A 17104-nucleotide genomic window follows, 5' to 3' on the forward strand; every position below is an offset into this window, starting at 1 on the left:
TTTTCTATGTGTCTTCTCACTTTTAGACTAGATGACTAAGTTTTAACTTCCATTTAACCCTTGAAAACAGACTGTATGAGGTCACATTATTCTGTTTAAATATATCTATAATAAGAACCTTAATAGCTATAACAATTATTCCTTTTGCAGCAGAGAGCCAGGACTTCTCTTTTCTTTCCCATCATGTCATGACCTTATGTGCAGTGCAAGTGTGGTATTTTGCTGCAATTATGCTGGTATTTCCTGGTAATGACCACAGGAGGTTGCTGTTTGCACAATGTCATTGAGCTATGTTACCCGTAGTGCCAAAACAAAATTTTTGCACTCTGCTTATAAAAATGAGCATATCTCAAAAGCTAAATAATATACATACATCAAATAACTTATGGAGTGTTAACAAGTAGTTTGTTTCTATATTTGAAAAAACAGTGGATCAGTATGTTTTGTGTTTCTGATGGAAAAACAACTCTGATGTTTTTTAAAAATTTCTAATGCAAAGTTAAAAGGGTTAAACATTAGGAAAATTAGTCGTAGGGAACACCCCTTTCCTTATGTCCTAAGAGGTAAGGTGACAGATAAATGTTTGCGAGCAATGTTGGCCAAAACCTACGTATGGCATATTATCTCCTACATATGGGATGTTATTTTCCATGCAGGAGATAATGCCTCCTATGAACTGACGAATGAACAATCTGTTATGGATGAATTAACGTTAAAATCGGTGCCTCCTTGCCCTCTGTGAACTGTGGTGCTGAAACAACAGCTAATAAACACCCAACTTGTTGGTTGGTATTTGAAATGCTTGCAGTTGGCCTATCAGAGTGTTCTGGTGGCATTGTATTGGTATCTTTAGTGCAACAAAACATTGATCAATCTCTCTTTCCTTTGCTCACTCAGTTGCTTTCTGAGTAGACTACGTATGTGTGTGTCCTTAGATTATCCATTAGAGTCCTGCCAGCACCACACAGTCATATTATGGTTTAAAGTGGACATTTGTAGATAATTAACTAAGATAAAATCATTTGTTTATGCTGCATTTGGCTGGGCTGTTTGAAGCACTAAGCACTTCATTCTGCATGGCTTTCTCCCTCTAAAAGCAGCCTAAATAAGCCTAAAAGTTTATCTTCTACATTGGAGGTATTATCTCTTTCATTGAAGGTATTTAAGTATTCAGATTAAAATTGTACATTATGTAATTTTTTTCTACATTGCCGCTCAGGGCTTCCGTACTGTACTGTATTCAGTTTGTTGTTAATAAATATGTTTGTCTGTAGCTAATTTTTTAAACAGAATTGTTTCATTCATTCATGATTCAGAGCTGTACTAAAATCATGAAAAGGTCTAACACTTAGTGCACACTCTAACATCTTGAAATAAGTACACAGACCTGGATTTAATTAATAAGGTGTTAGCTTAGGTCTTATGAGTGGACACAAAAGCACACTGTGTGGTGATTAGCATCAGTTCAGAAGGTTTAGCTGGAAAACCACTGTGTTGCTCCTGACCTTAATTTGTGCTCCACAACAACAGGGACCCTCCCACGCAGGATGAGGAAGGAGCTGCTGGCCGTGAAACTTCGGAACCGACCCAGCAAGCAGGAGCTGGAGGACCGCAACATCTTCCCCGTCCGCAGCGACCAGGAGCGGCAGGAAATCCGCCAGCAGATAGAGATGAAGCTGGCCAAGTGAGTTGCTCTGTGTGGACCCAGATCAGCCTGCCATCAGCCCCGCCCCCTCAGCCCCCCTCACCCTCCTCTGCACCATGTATGTCTCTGTTTTCATCACTCAACATCACTTTTGTCAACACTTTGGCTGGTGTGTGTTTCCCCTCCACCATCCCCTAATACATGCTCATTCTTTACATATCACAAAGGCTTTTCACTGCAGACGCTCACTGCAAAGCCAAAAGAAATCTGAAAAAATATCACCTTAAAATCTGAAGGTGAACCCACTCAAACTCAGTTTAATGACCATTTGTTTCAGTTTACCTGCAAATAGGATTTTTTGACAAACCATTCAGTGCTCATCATTTATCCACATTTACCCCATAAGCATCCTGGCCATATGTCTGAAATAAAAGCCAGGAAGTCTTGCACACTTAGCTTAATCCAGTGCAAGTCATGTCTGTCCTGCAGTTATAGGAACAGTGTTTATGTTTTAAAGGGATTTAGTGGCATCTAGTGTTCAGGATTTCAGATCGCAACCAGCGGAAACTTCTCCCGGTTAGAATTCCTCCAGTATTCATTGTTGAGGACGTTTTGACCAGGAGCTGAATTATCTGCAGAGGTCTCTTCCTCTCCACAAGAAATGGACCCAATGATTTAAACCAGTAAAAACACTGAATAAAGCAGTTTCATGTTACAAATCAGTGTTTCTTAAACGCTGTTCGGTATGTCAGGGACGGCTTGTTAGCCCAGCACCTGTTAATGCGCGCTCAACTTTTTTCTCAGATAACTTAAGCTCTAAATGTTCAGGAGGTTTTTTTTAGCAGCTGAATCATCTGTAGAGGTCTCTTCCTCCAAAACAAACTGGTCTTGTGATATAAACCAGAAAAAATGGAATTTTCACATTTTAAAAAAAATCAGTGTTTCGGATACATAGATGCTGCTATCTTCGATGCCTGATGCGAAAACATGAATGGCCTTATTCAGAGCCAGGGTTTTGCTTTTCTTTGTTCTGGGCTGTTGTAGAAACATGAAATAGACAAGAACTGGCTTTCTATGTAGACATAAAAGCCAAATTCTAGGGAAATGAAAACACAACAATTCCTATTTTCAGATGATTATACACTAAAGAAAACAAACTTATTATATTAAATTATTTTTCTGCCAAAAAAATCCCCCTAAATCCTACACGCAACCTGTGGTGTTTTTTGACCTGAGATAAACAGCAGTGTGCAGACAGAGCCAGGAAAGAAGAAACCGGTAAACGTGGATGTAAACAATGCAAGTTTCAAACAAATTAAAATCAGCTGTAGAATTGTTTATCAGGAAAGAAACTCACTTTACATGTTAGACCTTAATGATACACAGAATATGTTTTTGTGACTGACAATGAACATAAAAGAAAAAAAAACCCTCAACACTTTGTATATTATATTTATGCAGGGTAAATATTAGCACACCTTTTAATCACTGTATAGTACGGTACACAGTCCCAACAATGGTCAGTTACACAAAGAACCGGAAAAGGGAACAAAGCATCTTGACTTCTACTTTCCTACCAATGCACTGTGTGTATTGCTGTTTATCCGCCGCCTCTGTCTCTCACAGTTCATCATATCATCTTTCAACTCTCCGCGCATCACGGCGCTTTTCTCTCTATCATTTCTGATGCATGTTGCAGACATATACTAACAAAAGTCTTGAGAACTATGTGGTAAATTGCAGAAAATGTGACATCGTAAACAGTCACAACAAAGGGTTTTATTCAAATTTTTTCCTCTCTTTTCCTTGGACGTAGTGTTTCTGGGTCAAGTGGTCGGATATTTGGAGTGTGGAACAGGATTTTCTGAAAGGCAGAGGAGGAATGCGACAGAGAATATAATCGTATTTGTCGTGTTATGTAAAAGGCCATAGGCTGCTATTATGGTGACTTTAATAGGATTAACAGTCAAATCAGGTCTGTTTTTTTGTGAATAATACAGTGGCAGGGTGTGCTGGTGGGCTTATGCAATGCGCGGGGTGGGAGGAGAAGGCTTTGTGTTTTTGTGTTGTGTATGCAACGTAGTGACTTTATGTTAAAACAACATGGCTGCCTGCTGATATGTAAGTCAATTGTGGGGACTTGACAGTAGAACTGCAGCTCTCTTGACAGTGAGTTGTAGCGGTTTACCGTGCTGTTGTAGCGGTTTGCACTTTCCCCTCTTTCGACTATTAACACATTTAGTTGTTTTTCATACCTTTGTTAAAACAGGCAGCTGTGATAATAGCCTGTTAGCAAAATGTTCACACTTCACTGTGTGCTGAATGCTTTAATTTGAGGTTGACCTGCTTTCAGCTGCCAATTTGGGTTGAAACAGGAGCTATTCTTCTCAGAAAATGACAAACAAACCCTAAACTTCTAATTAGCATTTTCAAAATGCATCATTACCTTAAATGACAGCTCGATATAGTCGGTAGGCCTGTTGACTAGATGCAGCTTGAAAAGACCTAAGAAGCCATCACATTGTTAACATCTGTTTATGTCAGTTTGCATCATAAGAACATTATAAACACATTATAACTGCATCACGGAACATCCTATTTATACACAACAGTGTTCCATTAATCAGTATTGAGCACATTAACACACTTTGTTGTGGGATGTACTTTAAAAATGCTTGTTACTAACTATGTTTTAATTTCACTGCAACCATTTCCACCACTTCTTATTGCAGTGACAGAACTGAATGCCCTGTAAAAACACTAGTACCCTCCTGCCATTAAAACTGATGTGTGCTTGCACGGCTCTCAAAAGTGGGTAAACCCACTAAAAATAGGCTATAGACTGCTTTCCCATTGCCAGTAGAGCAGAGCTGTGTACATGGCTCTGCAGCAGACGAGTGTGCCTTTCTGTTTGTGCGTGGGTTTCTTTGGTGTGTCATTTCAAAGTCTTGGACGGGCCGGAGAACAGTTAAACAGTAGAAAACAGCATGGACAGCAGTCTGTGAAAACTTTCATTTGGTGACTCCTCTTTTTATATCTCTCTTATTTATTCAGTTTCTCTTTCAAATTTTGTGTTGACTTATTTGGATTGATGTTTTAGGTACTTAGGAGAGACAGACAGTAAGTAGTGGCGGAATGACGTTGCATCTTACTAGTTAAAGAGCTGAAATTAGTGCGTTCACCTGGGTGTTGTGTTTCCATCAATGCTGATCAGAGCTGCTGATTTGACCCATGTTGTAGCGATTGTACACTTTCCCATTGCATAAAAAAGCCGGATGTTGGCGGGTATTAGTGGTGTCTGAGACTTGACTGTTTGGGTTCAGTCTCATAGCTCCTGCAACAGCACTATTTTCAGTGAAAAGAACCATAAAAAACCCTGTTAAAGAACTGCAAAATAGATGCCTGGTACCGAATAATGCACACAAACTTAGCAGCTGATGATATTGGAACATTTAGCAGCAAAAGCCAACTTTTTCCCTCAGGAGTTGGTGGAGACCAAAATAGGGCTAAAATGAGGCGTGTCATTTTAGTCCTGTTTATTTACTTTTTATGAATTTTTTAATTTTTAATTTTTCTTTTTGAATGTATGATTAAAAGACTCCCATTTGTTATTTTACAACCACTAGTCGAGCTGACTCTGTAGATTCATATGATTTGAGCCAAGTTATTCACGTTTTGTTTTTTGGCATAGATTAATTTTATAAATATTTACTTATGTTTATTTTAATTGAATAAGAGTGCATTTATGTTTCTTGTAAAACAGTACATGCACCATCATTGTTTGTGGTGTCTTGTTCAGAGTATGTGAGCGGGGCGGAAGGATTTTTGTTGGAGTGCTTGAGTGGATTTTTTAAAAAGTTGAAGCGTCACCTTATCTCCCACTCCATCCCACTCATAAACAAACGGAAATTCTCACCGCTCCGCTCTGCTGCATGCTCTGTTCTTGATAAACCTTACAGTGACTGTGTCAATAGATAATAATAATAAATAAGCTCGAATGATTTTTAATTACATAGTCCGGGACAGTCAGGACTAGGCTTTTAAGTATTAAACATAACAGCTTGGTAGGCAAACATATGCAATAATAATAATAATAATAATAATAATATGCAATAATTAAGATAAGTGTACAGTATATGATGGAACAGTGAGAATGTGCCAGAGACCACCAAATTTGGGCTTTTACAGCCTATTTTTTTCTTGTGGAAAACCCTGCTTTCATTAACAGAAAGTCCAAATAAAAATAAAATTTAGTTTATTGTGTAAAGCTAAGCTTATGCAATTGCCGTATCTATTAGGAGATTATATTGCTTGTTGTACTGCAATCAATTTTTTTTCCAACAAAACGATAGTGTTTGTGTGGCGGAAGCTGTCGAAGGGTAGGGGGTTTGTTTTTTTGGCATCTGTTAGAGGCATCTGTAATGCCTGTGTGTCATTTGTGTCTCTCTTTCTAGAGTTGGATGTTTTTTTGCGAGTCCATGAACGCAGCAGGTGGAGCTCTGGATTTTTTTTTGTTTTTCTTTTTTTTGCTCAGCAGCAGTTTGTTTCTTGCAGAGTGTATAATTAGTTATTCTGTCGATCCATTCACAGCTGATCAGATCACATCGATGTATAAAGCGATCTGTTTTTGAGGTGAAAATAAACTTTTAGACCCAGCAGAATGAATGGTGCAACTTTAAATGCATTTAAAGCATTAAAACTGACTGCAGCTTAAAGTTGCCAGTAGATTGAAAACAATAAGCAGGCAGCAACAGTGTTACTTGTCATTTGCTAACGTAACTTAACAGCTGCAGTATGTGATATAGCTTGTGTGGCATGAAAGTCTTTCTATTTGCTGCTTGCCTTGTGTTTGGGAAGTTTAGTCAAGATCTGTTAGGATTTGAGCAGGACTCTGTTGTGTTGTCATCTAATCAGTCTTATTGGGTGAACTTCTGGGCATTTTTGGCCATTATTAGATAGGACAGCTGTATCGTGAAAGGGGGAAAGAACGAGGGGATGACATGCAGTAAAGAGCCGAGGGTGGAATCGAACCCGGAGGTGCTGGGGCAAGGACATAGCCTTTGTACATGGGGCACCCGCTCTACCAGGTGAGCTAATGGGCACCCCCAGGATGTTGTCTTGTTGAATAGCAGTCCTAAAAATACTCTGATGAGAGATGGATTAATATTCTTTCTTGTACCTTATTTTTGTTACCTTCTAGCAAAGGTATAAAAAAAACATAAAATATAATCATAAATGTTTTTATTTTCTGTTAGTTTATTACAGGGCTGTATGTTGGGCAGGGCAGTTAAGAAATGCAGGTCTGCAGCATATTTTAATATACTTAATAAGAAACAGATGATTAATACAGTATACAAAGCTTCTTGTAAAAACAAAATATGTATTTATTATTAATTCATAATGCTTTACAGACTAATGCTTCACCACAATATACTTTTAAATACATTTTATATTCACGCTTTCAAGAGTCCATGTGTCCATGTTTTCATCCACTTAAACTGATCCCAGGCTCATTTTCTGTGCTCAGGACCTGGCTACAGGTAATACAGTATCAAATAAGATAAGCCTTTAATGATACCCAGAGGGGAAATTCAGGTGTTGCAGCAACACAAGGACAAAAAATAAGCCCAGATAAATAGTAAAGAAAATAAAAACTACTATAACTACAAAACTCATTACTCAGGGACATCAGAGGAAGACAGTGTGCTCATGTTTACAATCGAGTGTGCCTGTTAACCAAACGCCTCCATTATAAAGAGACTTTGCAGTGGTGATTTTGTGTGTAATTGTTCCTTGGAGTGTGCCACAGTGGGTGCTGAGGAGGTGTCAGAGTCGAAAACAAAGTCATTACATTTCAAAAAATCTGAAGTCACTTTGCCTTCATCACCCATGGAGTGGCTCCAGAAAGTGACATAACATCACAGATGGTTTCTTTTATTGGGTCCTTCATGCTCACACATTCTTATTTTACTGTCAAGCTAAATTAAGAATGTCTACAGAGTCGTAGTGGAGTAAAAGGAAGAGAATCTACTTCTGAAATATAATAAAGTAGGAATTCAAAGTAACAAAAACTGAAATGGTCATGTAATGTACAGGTACCTCAAAACTGCGCCGAAGCACCATACTACAGTACAAAGTTATGTCGATGTCCAGTTATGCCGGTCCAGTCCGGTGTTCAAGCTTTAACAAGTTTAATTTCATGCAAATTGATTAAACCAGTATTTGTCGTTACGACATATTTGAGCAAATTAAAAAGTTGCCTATGTTAGCTGAAGGCATCACAGCACTACATGTAAATTGTACTGTAGGTTCAAAAATGTAGAGATTTAATTATAGATTGTTTTGTGATTCTCCAGGTATTCCACAAAAAACATTTTTTCATTTTTAATTTATCAATGAAAGAAAGAATGCAGAATTTTTTTTAAATTGGCAAATTAAGTTTTGAAATTTAGTGTATTTTTAGTGTCATCTTCATTGAAATGCAAATCGATTGTTTCAATTAATTTATTTATTTATTATAATTAATCACTTAAAAATGTGTATGTTCCAGTGGCACAACCCAGGCTGTAGAGCATCTTCATTTATCTAAACAATTGCAATTTTTGTCTTTTTTTGTGTAGAACAGTTCTGAATGAGAGAATGTGAATTAGTTTTAGGGAAACTACACTTCTGGTTGTAAATGGGATATAGATTTTGAGCTACAATCTGGTAAATATGTAGGTGCTTGCAAAAAGTAACAACTGTTTCATTGATATCTGAAATAATACTATATGGCCTGTGTAGAAATAGTTACTCCATAATTTGTGCAGCATAAAGGTCATGATTGGACTCAGTGAACTCCAGGGAGATTGCCCCCCTGTGCGTCCTGGGCGTAGTTTCATTACATCCCCAGCGCCATCACACAGGTCAAAGCAGCTAATTAGAGAGATGAAGACTTTGAGCTGAAAGAGGCAGAGAGATGGTTTCCGCTCCTGTCCGACCACACTGAGAGGGGAAGCAGCGAGTGTTTGATGAGGCCTAATTAATTTACGGCTCAGCCTTTTGCTCCTCGCTTTGTAACTAAACTGTGAGAGATGAGTAAGGCAGGGTGACATTCACACAGGCTAAATAATAATACTGTCCATGAGCTTCTCTGAGCCTGGCATCACGCTCCTCCATGTGCCTTTTTCCTACGCCCTCATCTGAGGCATTTCACAGCTGCTCGTCAATCTGGATAGTCGGAGCAGCTACGCGTGCATCTGATGTATGTGACGCTATCATAAACCAAAGCTGTTCCAAACACGCCTCGCTCCATGTGAGTTCTTTCGTGTGCACATGGACAAATTCCAGCGGGTAATTGCGGAATAGCGAAAGGCTTTATGCAGCATGAAGTTAATGACTGAACTTCTGTACATACCAGAGAGGATGCTGGGAGCACTCTGGCCTGCAGTCTGCAGGGGGCATTATTGTGGGACATGGCCACAAAGTGCTTACATAAACTGAACTCCTGATCACTCTTGCATAATAAAAACAGGAAATGATCAATTATGTGTCATAAGGGGGGAAGTGTGACAGTGGGATGCTGGGTTACGGACAATATGTACACAGTGCTGGTGAAGAACAGAGGTCAGAGCAGCGGGTTTGTTGTGAGCCAAGTTCCCTGCTGCTCATCGAGTTCACTCAATGTGTTACATTACTGCACTGATTAATTCTCTGACAGGGGCATCTACGTTAAGCACTTCAGATTTTTTTGAGTTGGGGTTGAGGTACTTATCCACTGAGTCAGTGTATTACTGACAGTGGATGTTGTTTAGCATGCTTCCACTTTTGGGGACAGGAAAGAGTCTGTCATGGAAGCTAAGGGGCTGTTTACACAGCAGTAGTTTGTAAAGGTCAATTGGGTTTACCTTTAGAAGAGGGCATTCTGCGATAGAGAGTGTTTTTTGCTCTGCTATCACTTGTGTGAGTGCCGAATTTTAGTTGCCTGTTTATTTACTTTATATATCAGGGCACGGTTGGACAGAGATCTGATATCATTTATGTTTGTAGAGTATTTCTGTGTATGTATATTATGTTTATTTATACTCAACTGATGTATTGTAAGGGGAAGTGATGTTGAAGAGGGGCGAGGAGTCAGTGTCCGCACTCGGTGTTTGGGAGGTCGGCACTAGGAGCTCCAGATGCGTTTTTTGTTAAAGGGTTTCAACTGCAAATTGTGGATTTTTTCTTGCATGAAACGTTTGAAAAGGCCACACCTTCTGTCACTGTGTAAACTGGCAATGCACAGATCCTGTGAGAACAGTGAAGTCACAGCCGCACTTTGCTCATGCACATTACATTTCAGACAAATAGCCGATCAACACCCTGTAATTTGGTTGCTTTACAATTAAGCATCACTCAAAGTAACAGTCCCACTTCATCGTCCATCCAGACAACGCTGTCGGCTCTGATATGTGCGTTCGACATCATCCTCTGGTCTATTTATACTCACCGCTCTGGATAAGAACACCTTTGTGTGCATGTGCGTGGTGTTCTTCTATGGTGTGTCATTACAAAGTTACACTGCCAACTACCGGCCTTGCATGCATATTTCTGTTTTAATAGGGCCGTTTTTGTCTAAACGTGTCTTAAGTAATGTATTGCTATAGAAAACCAGCAAAACCAGGGTACCTGCAGATCCTAAAAAAGTCATTTTGAAATTATTATTATTAAAAAAAGGCATTAATTGTTTTTTTTTAAAATGCCTAAAATCAAAATTTCAAAAGTCTTAAAAATGCTTTGACTTGGGAAGTAGGATTTTACGAAATAAAAAAATCCAAAAATGCATTGTAAAAAAATAATAATTTACTGAATATTTTACCAGAGCAGAGGATCCGCTGTCTGCTCTTGCTGTCATTGTACTCTGTCACCAATGGGCAATTGCGGTTATTGTAAAATTGGTATTAAATTTCCATCTGAGTGGCATTAAAATAAGTCTTGCCCTAAACCATAGGGACTTTGAACCTAGAAAAAAATCAGTCGAAGTGAACACTATATTGAGAGTATTTTCATCTTGTTTTATGCTGACAGACAGCCCTTTCCTTCGGCATGTCATTTTCTCAACCATAAAACTTCCGTTTTCATAAGCATCTCTCTTTTTCAGCTCATTCAGTCTCCCCGTGCAAAACTTCTTCTGTATACTCTGGGTCATAATGGTATCCTTTTATCTCCACAGTGAATGACATTACGTCATCGCTGTCATAATCTTTTTTTTTTCTTTGGTTTTGTCGTCTCTTACATAAACCACCGAAAGTCTGACCCAAACATCTGATCTGCGTTGTACCACAGCGAGTGGAATGCTTATGCCTAGGAATAGAGAAATACAGTTGAGAAAATGTAGTGCCAAAGGACAGTGGCTATCCATGCAAGGTAAAGTAGTGAAAACATTGTCAATATAGCATCTGCTTAACCTGATAATGATTTTTTTAAGAACTTCCTTTTTGGTGGCTAAAATATGTTTTTCTGTTAACCCTAATCCAAAGCAGTATATTACTTAGCCTCAGAGTTAGCACTCCTGCTTGTTTCTCCAAACTGGGAGCGTACTGATAGACATGTATTGTGGTTAATACATTGACTATGGAGAAGTACCTTTTACAGCCTTACTCCAAAAAGGTTTTTATAGTAGTAAACCATCCAATAAAGCAATTTGAGCTCTTCAGGTTCTGGTGTTGGGCAGCTTATCTCAGGAAACCTCCCATGACACACATAAAGTGGTCTTTTTTATGTTCTCATTAGCAAAACACTAACAACTAGATAGTTTGCATTAGCAGTGATTGCCACCGTGGGTGAACTGAAAAGAGAGCCACCCACAGAAACTTCATCAGCAGAAAGTCTGAGTGGGAGGCATCACACAGGGGGACATAGTTAGGTCTTTTCCAGGGATCTCTGTAAAGTGCAGAACAACAAAACAGCAGCAATTAGCACCCAAAACAGAGCCAACAAAATAGTATCTTAAAGAAATAGTTTGGATTTTTTGAAAAAAAGTTTTATGAAGTGCTTATCCATAGACAGTATATTGCAGTACAGTAGATGTCAGTCAGCATGCCCCCAGTTTGGAGAAGCAGGCAGGACCTGAACATAAAAGCTAATTAATGTACTGCTATGGAGGGCCCAGCAACAAAACAAATTTTAGCCTGTAGGAGCAGACCTGTGTACACAGTGCTGCAGCAGACAAGTCTGCCCTTCTGTCAGCTTGTGAGTGTGTGTGCATGTGTGTGTGTGTGGAGGGGAGTTGTTTTGTTGGTGTGTCCAGGTGATGTCGCTGATAGGCCAGAGAGCAGGTAAACAGTAGACAACAGCAGAAACATTGGTATGTGGAAACTTTATGGTGGTTACTTCTCTTTATATATCTCTTTCAAAGTCAATCGCTCTCTTAAACTTGGTGCAGACTAATTTGGATAGTTTTTTTCAGCGCTGCTTAGGAGGACACAGATTGTAATTGGTGTTGGTGCGTCATTGCATGTCCTAGGTTAGGAGCTGAAATTAGGACATTTACCTGGGTGTTGTGTTTTCATCAATACCGAGGTGGTAAATACCTGTGTCTACTGCAGAGTCATTTTACCGCGGTATGAATACTGATTATATGCATTCCCATTGCACTACAAAGCCAGATGTTAGCAGGTAGTTAGCGGGTTTTCAGTGCAGTGGGAATGAAGCTTTACTACGTGATCGAAGCAGCAGTAGACCAGCAGCTCCTGTGTTCAGAGATCTAAAATGACTGTTTTTCTCAATGGAGTCTGGTGGCTTTGACAAGAGCATAGATAGGAAACTGAAGCCATTAGCAGCTTTCCAGTGGTAACGGGCTGTGTGACAGTAAGGTAAAGCGGTAAAAATACTCTCAATATAGCATACAATTAAACTAATATAGATTTTTTAAGGTGGGACTTTTTTTTTAAGTGGCTAAAATATGCTTTGCAGTATATTGCTTAGTTTCCTTGTCTGACCTCAGTTTGCTTCTCCAAACTGGGGGCATGACTACTGACATCTACTGTATGTAATACACTGACTTTGGATAAAGATTCCCTGTAAAGCTGTAGTGAAACAGCTTGAATCAGGTATTATAAAATAACATTAAGGCACATAGACACAGAAGATTTATGCTATTTTCGAAATAGTTTCTGTCAGGTTTTTGCTTTCTCCTATGAAAAATGCTTCCAGCACAGAGAAATGGACTCAAGTTTCCAGAGTTGAAAAAGAGCATGATTGTGTGCAACAAGTGTCCGTGCTAACAGAAAAGGCTGTGGCAGAGTTCTGTGTGAATGTCACCATGGGGCCAGGTCCTGTGGCAGACGCTGTGTCTGCAGCCTGGCTCCGCTCTCTCAGGTGCTGCAGTGCTCAGCTCTGTCTGTGACTGACGGCAGGACTGGCTGGTCAACACGAGTCGTTGAGATGATCTGACTCAGAGCCGTGGACAGCTGAGGCATGCCATTGTTTGGGGTGACGGCACCATGTGCTCGTCTGCCAGCGTCTCTGTCCTGCTGACCACATGGTCTGCATGAGGACATGACGAGCCCCTCCCTGGCAGCCCGAACAGAAAAAACAACAAAAGCTGAAGGGACCCTCTCTAAACATCCATCCTGTAGCAGTGATTGTTCCATGCCGAATGAATCATACTGAATCTGTCGCATTGAATAAGTCGTGCTGAATGGAACAGGGCAGTGTTTGTGGAGGTGGATAGCACACTGTGTCCTGTCTGAAGCATTCACGCTGTGTTTGAGTGCTGTTAAGGGCCTTGGGCAGTGCAGCTGTTTGTACAACATCAGGAACAGAACAGCCTTCATCAAGGACTGAGAACAAACAGTCATTTCCACCTTAACTCCTCTGCAGAGCAGCAGCACCCAGCCAGGCAACACAATGCAGAGGCATTCATCTGAGTTACCACGTGCAGAGTCGACATCAAGGGTAAACAGAAACAGAGATGAGCTGTCTAGCTGTTTGTCACAACTGGACTGAATTGCTTTACAAACTTTTGTAGATTATAACTTTGATTTTAACCCTTAGAAACCTAGTTAAATTGTCTTGATTTTATAATTTTTTGTTTTGAAAACTGGGAAGAAGAGATTACCCAAAAATGAGCAAGAAATTAGTAAAAAGTGCAAAAATTACCTGAAAATTAGCCAACAAACATAAAATGGTGAAATTAAAAAAAAACAACAACAGGGAAATGATCCAAAAAGTGCCTAAAATATTATAATAATTCTGTAAAATATCTTTAAATATATAATCACGATAATTATAAATTTAGTGTAATTTTAGACATTTTGCCAAGCCTTCTTCGAAAGATTGGAAGAATCGAAGAATTCGAAGAATCTTTTTCCTGCTGTGACGTTCTGAAACAGTCAGACATGTTATAATAATATCCTTTATTTTTGGTCTGTGTCATGTAAAGAGTGAAGTTCAATGATGTGAACATTGTCAATCCCAGTCTTAAAGTGTGTGACGAAAAATTCACATTGTCTTTAGATTTGAAAGGGTGTCAGGCTTCAGTTTTATAATAGTTATTTTAAAGTCCTCTAGTGTATGGTAGATAAAAGTGTACATTTCTGCATTGCTGCACTGCAGTGACATTACCTGGAATACAAACACGGTGAGGACATGAGACACAAAGGTACAAAATAGGTAACTGGCATTAACCATTTGAAACCTGGAACAACATCTGTTTTCTTGTGCTGCCTTCAGATGCTTTTCACAAGCTATTTAACCCTTTAAAATCTGAGCAAATTGGTTTGATATCCTTGAAAAAAAGCATGGGGATAATGGCAAGAAATATTCCACTAATTGCAAGAACTTAGTAAAAGATGACAAGAAAATGACCTGAAAATTGGGGTATTTCAAAATTATCAAAACACTAGGTAAAAATGTCCTGAAAACTAAACTTCTAATTATTCCAATTGCATATATTCTGAATTGTGTTACCTAAAAATGTATACATATTTCTTTCATCATGTTCTTTGGGTAATTTTCTCTTTTTTTTGTTCTTGTTTTATGTTTTTTTTTTTTCTTGGTTTGTCTATTTTCAGATAACTTTCTTGTAACCATTTTTTAAAATTTGCTAATTTCTGGCTAATCTTTGGACCATGTCTTCTCATGGTTAATGCCTTCCCCCTATGTTTCTGAAAGAAATCAAACTAAAATGCTCTGGTTTCAAAGGGTTAACCTTGTAAAAGAATTATTTTAAGCATCACTTACAAATAATATATTTAATAAACTGCATTTTTCCTCTTCTGTTATTCATCAGTTAATTGTACATATACATGGATAGATTTGAATATGTTACAAAGTTGTGTCAAAGGTTGAAAGACCGAAAGAGCTAAACAAAGCTAAATGTCTTTTTTTTACATGCAGTGCATGTTTACAGTGTGCAGTGCTCTTCTCATTTGTCCTGTGATGCAACACCTCCTCTGATATACAGTGTATTGAATAGCTCTCGGCATGTTGCATTGATTTGCAGTACATAAGCGCAGCACTCTGCAGCAGAATGCAGAGCAGTGGGCTGGCCCGTGACAGCAGAAGGGAACCCTCTGTTTCTAAATATAGCTCGCATTGGCAAAATGCTGCTGCAGCAGCCATAATCAATGGCCCATGTACGTCACAGCCCAGCTCTCCTTCCCTCCGCCCTGGTACCCGCTGATGGAGAGATAACACTTTCTCTCTCCCGCTCCCCTCTCATTGAACCCTCCCCACTCCCCCTGCGGTGCTGTTCTGGAGAGCTGGACACAGTTTACTGCAATGATCTACATCTCCATCTCTGTCCCCTGTTACATGCGTCTATGCAGGCATCCTTGGCCGTGCCCTCAGCTGAGGACACTGTTATATAAATATGACAATGCGAAGACCTTTTATAACACTGGTGACATTTTGCTGCAGCCCGCATGATCCTCTGTGAAGTTGTGAGAGCGTGATCATGGGTCTGATGACTTAAGAAAAGTCCCTGAAGCATCAGTGCCCTGAACTCCCCCGAAGAAACGTGTGGCTTTTTATTTTTAGAAGGGCAACTTTTTGAATCTTTTTGAAATTGTTACCTTCTACCTGTCATGTGACAACCCTGCGGGTGACGACGCAGGAGAAAAGAGAGGGAGAGGAGCTGGAGCTGCCAGCAGGAATATAAAAGGAGGATAAGCAGATATTTTGAAGTGTATTGTATTCTTTTATGAGCATTTTTGTGCAGATTGTAAGTTTAGTTGTGCAGTCATAGCTTGGTGGCAGAGCTGCTGTGGAAGCAAAAAAAATGGGTGAATTAAAGCCAAAAGAGCAAAGCCAAGAGCCACAGTGTTAGACTGTAACCCAGTGCACACATTTACATGCACACTAATATTAATTTCTTATTTTGAATACGAAAATATTCTGAATATAATATATTTTGAATTGTATGCAGGCCATGCAGACAATATATTCTGCATTAGGTCTTATTCTGGACATAGCATTTTCAGATTAAGACATGTGGCGTATGTTGGTAATATTTGGGTTTTCGGAGCATTCTTTGGTCATGTATACAGCACATTTTGAAAATGTGTCTAAATTGGAGTTTTTACAGCGGTTTGCTATACATAGCCTCTTGCCTGTTTATGGGCCGCCCAGTGTGTTGTCATGGATACATTTTACACAAACCAACTAAGTAACGCTGTGGGGTGGAGTTGAAACACCCAAAATAAAACCCCACAGTTTTGCTCTGAAGGAGAAACACATTTAATTCTAATCTTCTTCTCCTAATCATGAAACCTTGGATATCAGTAGGTGTTTGGATATGCACTAAATCCTGCTCCTACATTACCCACAGTGTAATGTAAAGTTAGCGTGTGTTATGCTAATAGCGGCAAATGTAGCCTCGAGCTTCCTGCGTCAATCAGAGATGAGGAGCGTCTTCAGCTGACACTGACTCAAGCGACATCATTTGAGGCATTTTGGATATTTTTGACAAAATACTTTGATATCGATATTGCAACAATATTGTAGGGATGACTGTTGGTGCTTTCATAAATATTTTCACAATTAAATTTTTGATAAATAATCCTCAGTATTGTGGATCTAAAGTGGGTAAAGGCAAATAATAGAACAGCTAGAAAAGTCTGGTAAGTTCTGAAAATTACAACAATTTACTGTAATGCAGCCTTTAAAACAAGGGAAATTCACAATATTACAATATCAAAGAATCTAGGACGATATCTTGTCTCATATTTAATTTTAATATAATGTCGATAATATTGCCCAGCCCCCAGTTTATGATACGATTAAGTTAAGCCCTCACCTTAAAGCTTTCACTCACAATAACCACTTAAAGAGGAAAAAAAAAAAAAAAAAAAACAGAAAAAAACTAGTTTTAGACTATATCTTGTGATCCAGAAGGACAAAGATATAATCTCAGTAGATCAAGACGCTGTGGATGGAATAAGACATTGTTTACATGACTTAACGTGTGTGAACAAAAAACACTGTGCTCTGGCC

At 39.1% G+C, this 17104-nt stretch overlaps 1 protein-coding gene across 1 annotated transcript in view; it reads left to right on the forward strand.

Moving 5' to 3' along the window:
* Positions 1–17104, forward strand: part of phactr3b (phosphatase and actin regulator 3b) — a 47083-nt gene that overhangs the window by 13695 nt on the left and 16284 nt on the right. Inside the window, exon 8 of the mRNA XM_042493853.1 lies at positions 1531–1684. Coding sequence (XP_042349787.1) covers positions 1531–1684 — 154 coding nt within the window. The remainder of the gene's footprint in view (positions 1–1530; positions 1685–17104) is intronic.

The sequence above is a fragment of the Plectropomus leopardus genome, chromosome 2, assembly GCF_008729295.1.
Source record: "Plectropomus leopardus isolate mb chromosome 2, YSFRI_Pleo_2.0, whole genome shotgun sequence".
Taxonomy (NCBI): Eukaryota; Metazoa; Chordata; class Actinopteri; order Perciformes; family Serranidae; genus Plectropomus; species Plectropomus leopardus.